This window comes from Canis lupus, chromosome 23 (assembly GCF_011100685.1).
Source record: "Canis lupus familiaris isolate Mischka breed German Shepherd chromosome 23, alternate assembly UU_Cfam_GSD_1.0, whole genome shotgun sequence".
NCBI classification, from domain to species: Eukaryota; Metazoa; Chordata; class Mammalia; order Carnivora; family Canidae; genus Canis; species Canis lupus.
In genome coordinates, this window is record NC_049244.1 from 3,947,275 (window position 1) to 3,962,336 (window position 15,062).

The 15,062-nt window shown below is 44.5% G+C and overlaps 1 protein-coding gene across 1 annotated transcript in view; it reads left to right on the plus strand.

Annotated features, from left to right (window-relative positions):
* Window positions 1-15,062, plus strand: part of GLB1 (galactosidase beta 1) — an 81,669-nt gene that overhangs the window by 19,424 nt on the left and 47,183 nt on the right. The window contains exons 2-6 of the mRNA NM_001037641.1: window positions 2,463-2,632; window positions 4,111-4,261; window positions 4,821-4,881; window positions 6,856-6,950; window positions 13,506-13,686. Coding sequence (NP_001032730.1) covers window positions 2,463-2,632; window positions 4,111-4,261; window positions 4,821-4,881; window positions 6,856-6,950; window positions 13,506-13,686 — 658 coding nt within the window. The remainder of the gene's footprint in view (window positions 1-2,462; window positions 2,633-4,110; window positions 4,262-4,820; window positions 4,882-6,855; window positions 6,951-13,505; window positions 13,687-15,062) is intronic.

Consider the following 15,062-nt stretch of genomic DNA (forward strand, 5'->3'; position numbering starts at 1 on the left):
TGGTCTTCTGAGTTGCTCTCCATGGCCCATGGCTCTTGGCCCAGGCCCATGAATGTAGACATCGGGGCTCATTTGGCCTGGTCCCTGCCCATCTTCACTTCAGCTCCCTGCCATGCACTGTCTGTACTGAGGTTCCAGGGTTCCTTCTCTGCTTCCCACACACTGTCTCCTCTGCCTGTGTCCTTCCTCTTGCCTAACTCCTCCTCATCCTAGGGCTTAGCTGGAACCAGTAGTTCCCAACCCTGGCTGTACATTACATCATCCTCTGGGCAGTTTTAAGAAATGCTGATGCCTCCACCCAAGATCAATTAAAATCTGTATGTCTGGGGGTGAGGCCTGACTTTGCTATTTTTAGAAGTTTGCACAAGTGATTCTGATGTGTGGCCAAAGTTGAGAGCCAGAGTTCCTCCCTCTGGGAAATTTGTCCTCACGCCCTACTCCCGGGTTACATGCCACCTATTACACACTGCAGCATTCCACTCTAACTCTGACCCCAGCTTTATGGAGGTATAATTGATAGCTAATACTACGTAAAGGTGTGCAACATGATGATCTTATCCTCACTTTACCATCTGGGCCTCACGATGTTGACACCTGGTCTGTTCCGAGCTATATGGAAGCTTCATGTAGGCTGTGGCCACATCTGTGTGGCTCCCTCTAATATTATTCAGCACATAGTAGGTGGTTGGTAATATTTGACGGTAGGGAGATATTTGGGCTGGATTCTGGGGTTGTTTGAATGTAGGTATGGTGCTCTGCTGAGTGGAATGAAGGCCAGAGTCCATTGTCTGCAAAGATCATTTCTCAGCAACATCATCAGCTTCTCTGTGCCCCCTCCTCTAGACAAGTGGGCTATCTGATATTAGTAACTTTTATATGTTTTGTGAGCTTCTTCAGGAGTTTCTTGCCTTTGAATTGCAGTTAAAGCCTTGTTTACTAGAACAACAAAGTGATATTAGATTGACACTCTGGCCTTTTTTTGGAAATGATTCTTGCTTGCTTGTTTGCTTTCTGATTAGCTTTATTGAGATGAGCTCACATGCAGTAAAGCTTTCCATTTTCCCCTGAGCAATCTACTCTATGTTGTCGAACTTTCCATCACAGTGCTTTAATTCCCTAATTGGATTTCAGGCCAAGTGTGATCTAGGACTCATGATCTTACAGTTGCTTCCAGATATGGCTTCAAGGGAAGCCTCCAAAGCTGTGATGGACTGTGGTGCTGCTATGAAAAAAGCTTTTTTTAAAAAAGCGTAAAGCTGCACAAGGAATCTTACCAACAATGGAGGACAGCAATTAATCGGTTTTTTTTGAGGCTGTGGTCCTGTTGGCACTAGAGGGCAGTGTTCCATTCTACCTAACCATCGGCTTCCCTTTCAAAACCTAGCATTTTAGCTTCTGAACTGATCCCTAGTGTTTCTCGAAATTTGATTTGTCTAGATTTTTTGATTTTGCTAGAAATATACCTTTCATTGCAGCCCAGGGAGACATACATCAAATGCAATTTTATATATGTATATAAAAGTTTCACTAATCAATACTTGTCTTTACTGTGTACAATAAAAGACCCTGATATTTTCTATTCTCTTTCATTTAAGAAAGTGCTGATCTGGGCATTTCGGTGGCTCAGCAGTTGAGCGTCTGCCTCCAGCTCGTGATCCTGGGGTCCTGGGATCAGGTCCTGCATTGAGCTCCCCGCATGGAGCCCGCTTCTCCCTCTGCCTGTGTATCTGCCTCTCTCTCTGTGTGTCTCATGAGTAAATAAATAAAATCTTCAAAAATAAATAAGCAAAAATAAATAGTAAAAAAGTGCTGATCAAAAAACTTTTTAAGTGCCAGTCATTACCTAAATGAGGTTCGTGATTCACAAATTGGGATGCAGCCTTAAAGTTCTGCCTTAAAGTTCATTTAGTCTGACATCCTGCATTTTATGGAAGCAGAGACACAGGGTTAGAGAAGGTATGTGCCTAGTCACTGCGGGATTTAGAGCGCCAGCCAGGACTTCAGACTTCTCATCGGTTGCTTTCAGCCCAGTGACATTACTATTGAGGTACATCCCATGCTCCAGCAAGTCACAGCCAGGGAGGGAGGGTGTGTATGTATGTATTCTATTCCCAACACACTGGGCTTTGCTGTACCAAGGAAGGAGTCACCTCAAGGAGGGTTTTCTCTTTGGGAATAGAAGTTACTGTGTCTCAGCTGCCCATGGTCAGATTAGTGCTGGCCTCTGGAATGCAAACCCTTTGGAATCCTGCTGCACATGGTCCTCCCCAATGATTTCTGTTGTCTGAGTGCATTAGCCAGTGACCAAGCCATGGTTTGTTTTATAGCCCTGAAGCCAGGCATTAACTCCATCTGCATATTCCACAAATGAAATAGGCAGGGAACCACTTGCCCTAGTCAGGAAGTCTGCTTCTGAAATGCAGAAGATGGAGTTCTCATGTGGTCCCATCCTTGCTCTGCAGAATGCTTCCCAGAGGACATTCACAATTGACTACAGCCACAACCGCTTCCTGAAGGACGGCCAGCCCTTCCGCTACATTTCGGGAAGCATTCACTATTCCCGCGTGCCCCGCTTCTACTGGAAGGACCGGCTGCTGAAGATGAAGATGGCTGGGCTGAATGCCATCCAGACGTAAGTAAGAGGGCGCTGGGCTCTCACCTGGGCCTAGACACCCATACCTGGAGAGAGAGAGCAGCTGGATCCCTCAGTGCAGCTCGCTGTCTCATTCCTCAGGGCGGGACACAGCGTAACCTGGTGCTCTGGGAGGGGCTTGGCATGAGTTCCGCTGGCCCATCTTCCGATCATGAACTTTGTCACTGGAAATCATAAAATGAATATCAGCTTAAAAAGGCAAAGCAGAGGGACACCGGGTGGCGCAGTGGTAGAGCACCTGCCTTCAGCTCAGGTCGTGAGCCTAGGGTCCCGGGATTGAGTCCTGCATTAGGCTCCCCACGAGGAGCCTGCTTCTCCCTCTGCCTGTGTCTCTGCCTCTCTCTCTCTCTCTCATGAATGAATGAATGAATGAATGAATAAATAAATAAATAATCCAAATAAATAAATAAATACATTTTTAAAAGGCAAAGGGGAATACTGGTGATTGAGCATTTACTGTGTACAGGGCATTTTACACGAAGGATGCTGTTTCTTCATTCCTGTTTACAGCTGGTGAAGCTGAAATTTCCCCGAGTGCCTGTGTTTGGCCAGAGGTCTTTCTAGAATTTGAAAGTTTGTAGGCAGCCATGGCATCTCCCAGCTCTTGGGGGCATGTGCCCCGTTTGGTAGATTCCCGAAACCCAGTTTCTCTTTGTGGTTCTGTGGGGTAACTCTAGCCTGGAGTTTCAGAATGACCTCAATAACTATCTCGCCTCATCTCTCCTGCTGTTGTGAGGTGACTAATTGGGGCGGGGGGAAAGTTGGGGTGGCTGGCTGCTCTGTTTTTTGCACTACTGATGAGGATTGCTGATAGCCTCTTCAAGATAAGGGATGAGAAGTGCAGAGGAAGATTCCAAGGGCACCCAGGACCCACCTGTGTTTGAACAGAGGCTGCCTGTCCCAGAGAGCCCCAAAGCTGTGGGGTCACCCAAGAGACCTTTGTGATGGCACACTGGGTGGCTTCCTATTTCAATTTTTGGCCTCTGCTAAAGGCAGCCAGGAGAACTGTTAAAAGTGTTTTGTTGCTTTACCTCCTGACAAAATCTTTTGCAGGAAGACACAGGGGTTAGGAGTTTTTAAAATTATTCTTAAAAAAACATTTTCCAAAAAATAAGTATCCCTCTTATTGCCTTAGCATAGATATTTTCATTTTCCTGGACCTTCCACAGGCACACATAACCTTTACGTAGTAGTAATTCATGTTTGTGTGATTCTGTGGGTTTTTTAAGTCATTAAATAGGAATAGGCATTCTTGGTGGGTCGTAAACTTGAAAGTGTCCCCCACCAAGTTTGGTTCACTTTCATAACCACTGAGAAAACTCGAGACAAGGCCTGCTTCCCAGAGGCCTGCCAGAGGGAGCCGTGTGAGGGTTGACACTTCTGCCAGTTCAGAAATTCACACAGGACATCTGGATTTTTTACTTATTTCTAAGAAGGGACTGTGTGTGTCTTGGCAGGTACGTGCCCTGGAACTTTCACGAACCCCAGCCGGGACAGTACCAGTTTTCTGGGGAGCAGGATGTGGAATATTTTATTAAGCTGGCCCATGAGCTGGGACTGCTGGTCATCCTGAGGCCGGGACCCTATATCTGTGCAGAGTGGGACATGGTGAGTATGGCTGGGCCAGGCTCTACCTGGCTGGTGCCCCTGACAGGGGTGGGCTGATGGGCAGGGATCTGGGGGACAGTAAGCTAGAGCAGTTTAAATAAGTCTCTAATTCCAGATAACACTGAGCCTGTGACTGTAGCCTGCACAGGTGACCTTTACCCTAGGACGTGCCTCAGCAGAGAGGAACCGGTGAGGGTCAGAAGGCCTGTGTCCTTCTCTCTGTGCTCACTCACATAGCTCACTTTCCCCGTTGTAAAAAGCAGTTCATGGTATGGGCTGTCTGCCTCATGGGGTAGTTGTGAAGTTAATTGGAATGATCTTTGTAAAGGCTCTGATTCTTCAAACATTGCATTCATGTGAAGTCATCTGACTTTCAGTGTGTTATAATTTCTTATCTCCTTGAAAGTTATAAACCAGAAAGCCCAGTTCGAATACCCCTCCTCCATGAAGCTTTCCTCCTTTTTCCTCACTGCTGAGAGTAAGTCCTTTCCCCCACCCCCACCCTGAGACCTTATAATGACTCCTGTCTTCTTCTTTTCGCCCACCACCCCCATTGTAGGGAGGATTACCTGCTTGGCTATTATTAAAAGAATCTATTATTCTCCGTTCTTCTGATCCAGGTAAGTTGTTACAGATGTCTTGAGAGAATTTATAATGTCTTTTGACATTTTATTCAGAAGCATCAGGTATTTTGAATGCTGGGGTGCTTCTGTACAAACACCTCTGAAAGCTTACTGGAACTGTGAGTATTAATCACTGTCCACTGCAAACACTCAATATGTAGGAAATAAGGCTCCCTTGAACTATTTGACCAGATCTTGCTGATAAACCAGTACCTTTGAACTGGCATTGGGCCCTGTTTGTGGTTTACCAACTGACTTTAATGCTTTCTCTTCCTACTTTCTCAATAAATTACATGGCTGGTGATAGCATCTAGCTAATCAAAATGGCAATTCATTTGTCTGCTTTTACAGAGTTATCTGTAAATTATGTCTTTTTCTTGTCCTTTTAAACAACTGGAAGTTATTTTGGCTATAAACCCTGATTGATCAGAGATCTCATTTAGCTGCATTTCTGTCTTCAGAAGACTTCAGTTTCTCTTGGTGATGCTAGTGTTGGACATGGTCATAGGAGCAGCTAACATTGATTAAATTTATTGTGCAAATGGCTAGTGTACTATGCTCTACATATACTTCCTTCTTAGGATATGACCCTCCTGTTTTCCACTCTTAATACATTATTAAGTTTCCACATGTGTTATCTCATTTCATTCTTATGGCAACTTTACAAAATATGTACTTCAATGTAGATATATAATTTGTCAATGTAAATATATAATATATTAGAACTTAATTTTAAAAAGAAAAAAATAAAAAGGAAAAATACCTAGTAGTGCAATTGCTAGGTCGTAGGGTAGTTCTATTTTTAACTTTTTGAGGAACCTCATGCTGTTCTTGAGTGGTGGCATCAGCTTGCATTCCCATCAACAGTGTAGGAGGGTTCCCCTTTCTCCACATCCTCACCATCATCTGTTGTTTCCTGAGTGGTTAATTTTAGCCACTCTGACTGGTATGAAGTGGTATCTCATTGTGGTTTAGGCATATATTTTCCTGATGCCGAGTGATGTTGAACATCTTTTCATGTGTCCATTAGCCATTTGCATGTCTTCTTTAGAGAAACAGTGATCCAAAGGGGCACATGCACCCCAGTGTTTATAGCAGCTATGTTTGCAATACCAAACTATGGAAAGAGCCCCGATGTCCATCAACAGATGAATGGATAAAGAAGAGGTGGTATACACACACACACACACACACACACACACACACACTGATCCTTTTCATCAAAAAGGATGAAATCTTGCCATTTGCAATGATGTGGATGGAACCAGAGGGTGTTAGGCTAAGCGAAATAAGTCAGTCAGAGAAAGACAAATACCCCATGATTTAACTCATATGTGGAATTTAAGAAACAAAACACATGAACATAGGGGGAGGAAAGGAAAAATAAGATGAAAACAGAGAGGGAGACAAACCACAAAACTTAATTCTAGGAAACAAACTGGATTGCTGAAGTGGAAGTGCATGATGGGATGGGGTAACTAGTGATGGGCATTAAGGAGGGCATGTGATATAATGAGCACCAGGTATTATATGCAACTGATGACTCACTGAATTCTACCTCTGAAACTAATAATACACTATATGTTAGCTAAATTGAATTTAAATATAAATTAATTAATTAATAAAATAAAATAAAAAGGAAAAACAACCCATCCTTCTATGACAGAAAGACACACCATTCAGGCACTCTTTTCTTCATTCAACAAACATGGGCTGGATGCCTTCTGCGCTCCAGGCTTGGTGTATAGTAGCGGGAACAGATAGCGTGCATACTGCTTTGTCCGCTGAGAGCTCATTGAGGAGATGGCTCTTTGCAGGACAATTCTATCAGATTGTAGTGCATGCAGCTACCGCATTTCAGGTAGTTGCTGAATCCAGCATATCCTGGTCTCAGCTGCCAGCTCCAGGGCAGCCTTGTGTCTGTTTGTACAGAAGGATGTGGAATGGAGTTAAACCTGTCTTGTTTTGCAGATTACCTTGCAGCTGTGGACAAATGGTTGGGAGTCCTCCTGCCCAAGATGAAGCCTCTCCTCTATCAGAACGGAGGGCCGATTATAACCATGCAGGTAACCTCAGACATGAGCAGGTGGTAGGGGAAGGCTTTCATCCATCCTCAGTATATCCAAGAGTGATGCAGATATGAGCTTTATAAGTCTGTTTCTTTACGAGGCAATGCCACAGCTGGTGATTTTATTTAAGTTGCATTTTGGGGAGGCATTATCATTTGAATGCCTGCTGTATACCAGAATGTGCTGACTGCCCTATTGGTGCTATTCAATTATTCCAACCACCGTCTCTTTTAAAAGAAGAACTTCAAAGAGGTTGAGTGACTTGGCCAAGGACACCCAGCTGCAGATGGCAGAATCAGGATGGCACTGTAGGTCCACTGATCCTGTGGCCTGTGTCTTCTTTCTCTAGTACCATGTTGTCTCTGGCTGCAGGGATGCAGAACAGATTGAAATGCTTTGGTGTCTGCACTGGTTAGGCTGTAAGTTCATGCTAGGAAGGAAAGAGGATGTGGTGAATTGGGGCCACGATGGTTCCTCTCCTGCTTCCTGCCCCCACTCTCCTTCTTCCATCTGTTCTTTGCTCTGCAAAGACTGGTATATTGTGGGGTATATCATGTGCCAAGTATTTTCCACATGAAAAATTGGGACACTTGACATGCAACAATTTGTGGTGTTTGCCGAATTACATAGGTAAAACATTAAATGATGCTCACTAGTCATTTGCCAAGGAATACATGTAAAACTGGCTGCATCCTGAAACAACAAAGGGTGGCAGTGTGGCAGTCCCTACAGAAGCGTGGGCAAGATTTCCTTCTTATGAACACTGTTATGGACAGTCATAAGCATGGTCACTGTGGAAAGGGAGCATGGGCACTTTCTTGCTCTGCAGTTGTAGGTTGAATGAAGCAAGGAGAAGGCAGGCCTGGCCAGAGTGACCATTCCGACACTGCACGGGGAAGAGAGGCCAGGTTGCTGCTCCTGAGGGATGTCCAGGTAGCGCTGAATGCTCCTCCACCTGTCTTGAATCTGTACTGGCTAAGCTCAGAGGAGCCCATTTTTCTGTACGAAGATTTCAAGGCTGCCACTTGACTGTGTCTTTGCATGACTGGGTCTTCTTCCTTTCTCTTAACCTCAGCTTTTCTTTAGTCTTTCTCATTTTTTAGTCTCTGCTTCTTTCCAACTCCCTTTTAATTTTGGTCACAACTTTTCTTACCTTTTGGTTTTTGAAATGCCACAAAAGGTATAATCAGATATGAACTCCACAGAGGAGTACAAAGTTGGCTGCAATGGGGGCGTTTCTTGTATGCATCCTTGACAGCCTAGGCTGACCTAAACTTGACTGTGGGTCCTCCCAGGGGACTCAGCCTCCTCCTCCCTCTCCTCCTCCACCTCTCAGACCTCCAGCTGCTTGCCCATTTGCCCCTTGATTCCTAAATAAACAAGTAAGTATGGGAAGTACAAAAAAATATAAGAAAACAGAAAAACCATAATTGTCACTTAAATGTCAGGAGCCAGAAGCAAAGCTCTTTATATTTTGGAGAGATTTCTTTGAATTCTTTTCCATGACTTTAAAAAATTTCTTTTTTTTTTAAGATTTATTTTTATTTGTTTATGATAGATATATATATATAGAGAGAGGCAGACACAGGCAGAGAAAGAGAGAGAGAGGCAGACACAGGCAGAGGGAGAAGCAGGCTCCATGCCAGGAGTCCGACACGGGACCTGATCCTGGGACTCCAGGATCGTGCCCTGGGCCAAAGGCAGGCGCGAAACTGCTGAGCCACCCGGGAATCCCCTTAAAAATTTATTTTTATAGAGTCAGTTTAAACTGCGTGACTAGTTTCTTGTCTGATTTTTCTTTTTTTTTAAAGATTTTATTTATTTATTCACAATAGACAGAGGCAGAGACATAGGCAGAGAGAAGCAGCCTCCCTGCATGGAGCCCAATACAGGATTTGATCCCAGAACCCCGGGATCACACCCTGACCCAAAGGTGCTCAACCACTGAGCCACCCAGGCATCCCTTATCTGATTTCTCTTACTTTAGTCTTATGTCATAAGCATTTTTTCATATCATTAAAAATTCTTTGTACTGTACACCAAATTCATGGTGGCCTCTTGGCATTTAAGTTGCAGTCCACTTAGGCACTCTGTCTGGAAGCCTTCCCAGTTGGCGTACTTGGCATCCATGTGACTCTCAGAACCTCTGTTGGTGCCTCCGTTTGTGAGGTACTTAGGGCAGTCTGTTTGCTTTCACCTCTGACCACAGATGTCTCCCTTCTCTTCTGCTCCCCATATGTGTGTCTGGCAGCCACAAGGTCACGCCACACATGGGTATGCCTCACACGCTTACCAAGCAGTTCTGGGATGGAATAGAATCCGATAGGTTAGAGAGTTGGTGTTGGTAGACAATATTTTGGTATGCAGAGCTTTCTGTCTCTGTCATCACTTCATTTAAGTGATGGCTTTACTCTGTTCACAGTGTTGGTGCTCTGTCTGGGTGCCTGGAGAGTTTGAAGAGACTCTGCCCATGTGTCCACAGGCAGGGTACCAATGAGATTGCTATCTTAGAGGTGCAGAGAGCCCAGCCTGGACCGTGATTCAGCCATATATGCAAGTCTTCTCTTCTGGAAGGATTAGCTAAACCAGCACCACCTAAGCTGTTTTGCCTATGTGGATATTTATCTCCATTTTTACCAAGACCACACCTAAAATAAGGAAAGCCACAAATGCCTATTAATATCCAAGGTGACAATAATTAGAAGAGGGGACCTTTCACCCACAACTTTGCTTCATCCAATTTATAGGGTATTTGTCATGAGGTAACAGCCCTGCTTCTACCTGATGTTGTGTGAGATCACCAACTTTAAAAGTCCACAGTGCCTTGTTGCTTCATTAAGGAGCTTACAGGATGGGATGGTGACTCTATAACAAGGACCCATGACGGCCTGTTTTTTTGTTTTTTGTTTTAAATATTTTATTTGTTTGTTCATGAGAGACACACAGAGAGAGGCAGAGACGTAGAGGGAGAAGCAGGCTCCCTGTGGGGATGCCAGGATCACACCGTGAGCTGAAGGTAGATGCTCAACCACTGAGCCACCCAGGTGCCCCAACGGCCTGTTTTTGTAAATAAAGGGATGTTGGCACCTAGCCATGTCCAGCCGTTCATGTGTGATCTGTGGCTGCTTTTGCACATCAGTAGCAGAGTTCAGCAGTGCAGAGAGACATGTGGCCACAAAGCTTAAAATATTTACTCTGTGGTCCTTTACTGAAAAGGTTGACTGACCCCCCTTACTCTAGAAAAATCAAGCATTCCTCTGAATCTCACTATGCCTTTGTCTGTGAGTCCTCCAAGCTCTCATCTGTGTGTTGTTCCTCTCACCTTCCCTGTCTATGCACCACCTCTGTTTCTCTCTAACTGACTTGAACATAGAATGTGAGTGTGTTCTGAGTTGCTAGCTTTTGGGCACTTACTGGGTGCTAGGGATTCACAGGTTGACTCAGTTAATCCTCATAACAGCCCAATGAGGGCAGCTCATGGGCCTCCCACAGATGGAGCTGTTTCATAGGTGGAGCCCCATGGTTGAGAAATGCAGAGCTGGCACTTGCATGTGGACAGTTGGGCTTCCGAAGCCTGTGCCCGTGACCACAGCTCTGAGCTGCCGTGCAAATGTGGACCTTTTTTTCTAAAAACCTAGCCCAATTGTGTTTATGCATTTATTGCAAGCCTGTATATTTTAAGGTACAATCATGATAATGGGTAGTAATAATAATCCTGATAATGGGTAGTTAACTCAAAAAAAATCAGTGACCCTAAATGAGCTTTGGGTTGGGATGTGGTGGTAGGCAGAAAGGAACACAAGGATCAGAGGCTCCAGGCCCACCTACTTGCTAGAACTGGCCCTGGAACTAGCTCTGAACTTCTGGATGGCCAAATGACAAAGGAACACATGGCCATTTAAGTAGATCTTATGAAAAGAAGGGAAAAAAAGAAAATGAGGAGGAAAGTATCTTGCCGGTATTTGCAAAGCTTTTCTTAGCATTGCTTCCAATCATTCCCACAGCGACCCCTGTGGGACCAATCAAAGTGTCAGGAGCAGTTGCTCCAGGGAAGTTTTGTGCTCTGTGTGAGTGTAAGAAAGTCTGCTCCTTTTTCAAGGTGGTTTCATGCCCAGTGAAGCTCTTGGTGCTGGGCATACTCGCTACCGTCTGTTTTGCTTCTTGAACCTGTAACATGAAAGTATTATCAAAGGGATCCCCTCTCTCCGGGAAAACCATCATTCATTAAACTATTTGGGCAGCAGTACTATGCAGAGAATGATGGTGGCAGTTAGCTCATCTCCATCTTTCACTGCCCCATGCCTGTTCCCCGACTGTCCACAGGCCACACAAAGCTACTGGCCATTTAGGAGAAACAGGCCACCTGTTGCAGGAGTCCTCTCTGCCTGTCCTCTTCCCTGAATCATTTCCTTTCCTTCTAGAGCTACCTTGAGCAGCCCCTCCAAGGAAGCTTCCTCACTCATCTCCCCCAGTCACCATCAGGCCAGGTGCCTCTTTTGGTGGGGGTGGGGATCGTGGGGGCGGGTGGCTCATGATTTCTTGTACTTATGTTTAATGACTTTGGATCCCCAGGATCAGAAAAATTTATTTTGCATTATGTGCAGGTTGAAGTTTTATGGCCGGGCTTTTTTTTTTTTTTTTTTTTTTCATTTTTGTAAGATTGTGAAGTATAACACAAAGGTGTAGTATAATGATGCATTAGGATAACAACACCCACGTGACCACCATCCAAGTGAGATAGGAAATAGCATGTGACCAGAACCCAGGAAGTTTCCCAGGTGTCCTTCATGACTTCTTCCCACTGTCCTGACCTTTGTGGCCGTTTCTTGATTTTGTTTATATTTTTACTACCTGTAAATGTACCCAGACTTTATAGTTTGGTTGTGACTATTGTGAATTTTCTATGGGGGGAAACATTGGCTGTATTTCTCAATGCAGTGCTTCCTTCTCTCAATGTTATACCTCTGAGATTCCTTGATGTATTAGGTAGAGTTGAAGGTCCCTTGTTTTGTTGCATTAGAGGAATGTTCCTTAACCTCTATTTCATTGTTACCCCTAAAGAGCCTCTTTAGACATTTTCTTCTGTCTTCCCACGAAATTTTGATACCTCCCACCTACTGTATGTCTCTGCTTTACAGATAAAAAAGAGTAAGCTATTCTTTTCTCCTGTAAGAATCCATTTTGTGGCACCTGGGTGTCTCAGCGGTTGAGCGTCTGCCTTTGGCTCGGGTTGTGATCCCGGGGTCCTGGGACTGAGTCCCGCATTGGGCTCCCTGCATGGAGCCTGCTTCTCCCTCTGCCTGTGTCTGCCTCTCTTTGTGTCTCAAATGAAGAAATAAATAAAATCTTTAAAAAATAGAGAGAATCAATTTTCACTTCCTTGGGCCTGCTGTCCTCCCCCATCAAGAATGCATGCCTCAAAAAAAAAAAAAAAAAAAAAAAAAAAAAAAAAAAAAAAAGAATGCATGCCTCAGAGCAGTCTCCCACCCTCAGGACTTTTGCCATAATTCTTTGTTGTGGAGGCTGACAAATAGGATGTTTAGAAGCATCCCTTGGCCCCTCTACCCACTAGGGTGCCAGCAGCACACCCTCCCCACCCTCCCCGCCCGGGGTTGTGACAACCAAAAATATCCGCAGACATTGTCATACGTTCCCTGGGGGGAAAAATAACCCCTGGTTGAAAACCACTGATGCTATTGAACACAGACTGAACACTGGTGATCAAGTACAAAAGGAGAAACGCCCTGTTTGACAGTAGATCAGTAAATGATGGTAAATCTTTATCCAGCATTTGCCCTCGTTGTTCCCGTGGACATTTTGCATAATGTGTCAAGGTGCAAAACTAATGCTATACCTGGTGCAAGTAATATGATACCAGTTTTGAGAACAGAGAACAATGACTTTAGAATGTATGTATGTGTGTAAATCTGGAAGACTAAGCCAGAGGGCACCTGGGTGGGTCAGTGGGTTAAGTGTCTGCCTTTGGCTCAGGTCATGATCTCAGGGTCCTGGGATTGGGCCCTGGGATCTGGCTCCTTCCCCGGGCAGGGGAGGGGGAGTCTGCTTCTCCTTCTCATGCTCTCTCTCATTCTCTCTCTCTCTCTCTCTCTCTCAAATAAATAAGTAAAATCTTAAAAAAAAAAAAAAAAGACTAAGCCAGAATGCTTACAGCACTTATTTCTGGGTAATAGAATTAACACACGATTTTCCTATTTTCTTTGCATTTCCCCCCATTTTCTAATATCTTACCATGGGAAGTTCTTATTTACATGACATTTAAAGTATCTATGATTCAGTACAGATTGCAACCCAAAGGTGACATGGTGGGTTTTGATTTTCCTTACTTTGGTGGAGCGGGAAGTAGTAGAAAGTAAATTTTTATGCTGAGTTGCTCTTTGAAAAATGAGCCTTGAGGATCAAGTGTAGGAAATATTTTTGGCAATCTTTGGGCCTTGTCCCACAGATGCTCAGGTATTGTCTGCAAACAAAAGCTTGCATGAGAATGAGTATATTGGGCCCTCCTGATCTCCCTGTCTCTTTTTTAATTTGCAGGTTGAAAATGAATATGGCAGCTACTTTACCTGCGATTATGACTACCTGCGTTTCCTGCAGAAGCTCTTCCACCACCACCTGGGCAATGATGTACTTCTGTTCACCACTGATGGGGCAAATGAAAAGTTTCTGCAGTGCGGGGCTCTGCAGGGCCTCTATGCCACAGTGGACTTTGGACCAGGTTGGTGTTTGTGATCACAGAAAACCCCACTCAGGCCATGCAGACATGGGCAGGTAACTCCGTCAATCGCTCTGGGCAGCTGGGTTTTAAGGGGGTAAATTGAACAAGATTTCTCAAACTTTACCAAGTAACAAAGTGGAATCATGAATAAAGTGCTCTTCCACTGCACAGGTGATTTTATTTAAGCTGATCTACCCTTTAAGGCAAGAGCTCCATTCTTAGCGCTGGTGAGCTCGCCTGGAGCCCTGTCTCCTAGGGCTGGTGCCAGGAGCTCTGCCTGAAGCAGTTGCCTTTCAGGGCTGTCACCTCAGGTCACCTGCTGGCCGGGTAGTGTGGACCTGTCCGTCCTGGAGTGCAGGGAACTTCCCTACACTTCCGTTCTCTTTCTGTGGAACTCAACACTGTGAACCGTGACGGCCTGCAGGTGGTTTGGTAGGTGCCACATAAGTTGTCTTCCCTGACTGGTTAGTGCTGTGTATGCTGCAGAGGCTCCACACATACAAGTTCTGGGGGTGGACAGCATGGCCAGGAAGCTCCCAGCTGTAACAAATGTTTTGAGAGCAGCTTTCATAAAGGACATGATGCCTACAGGCAGCATGTGCTCCTGTAAAGGATCCTAGATTGGACTTTTTTGCTTGCTTTCTACCTTTCCATGCTATGAAGGACATTATTGGGACAATAGAATTTTTTAAATCAATTCTGTAGATTATGTAATAGGATTGTATCCATGTTAATTTCCTGTTTTTTTTTTTAATATATAATTGTGTTTGTTTAAACATAGGGAATGTGCACTGGAATATTTAGGGGTCATCATGTCTGCAACTTACTCATAAATGGTTCAGAAAAAAATAAGTGTATTCAGAGAGAGAACCTGATAAAGCAAATATAGCATAATATTAACAATTTGGGAATCTTGGTTTTTAGGAGCATGAGTTCTTTGTCCTATTCTCACAACTCTTCTATAAGTTTGAAATTATTTCAAAATAAATGTTAACTCTTCAAGTAGCATAAAGACCCCAATGCCTTCCTGGCTGAGGTATGAGACACTCCACCCACATTGCACACCCAATAGTGGCTTTTTCTTGAGGAGGATGTACCTAGAACTGAAGTTGCATTTTTATTTATGTTTTTTAAGGATTTTATTCATTTATTTGCCAGAGAGCGAGCGAGCACAAGCAAGGGGAAGCAGGAGAGGGAGCGGGAGAGGGAGAAGCAGGCTCCCTGCAGAGCAGGGAGCCCAATGTGGGACTCGATCCCAGGCCCTGGAATCATGACCTGAGCCAAAGGCAGACGCTTAGCCAACTGAGCTACCCAGGTACCCCATGAAGTTGCATTTTTAAAGAGATTCCTCTACATTGGCAAAAAAGAAGAGAACT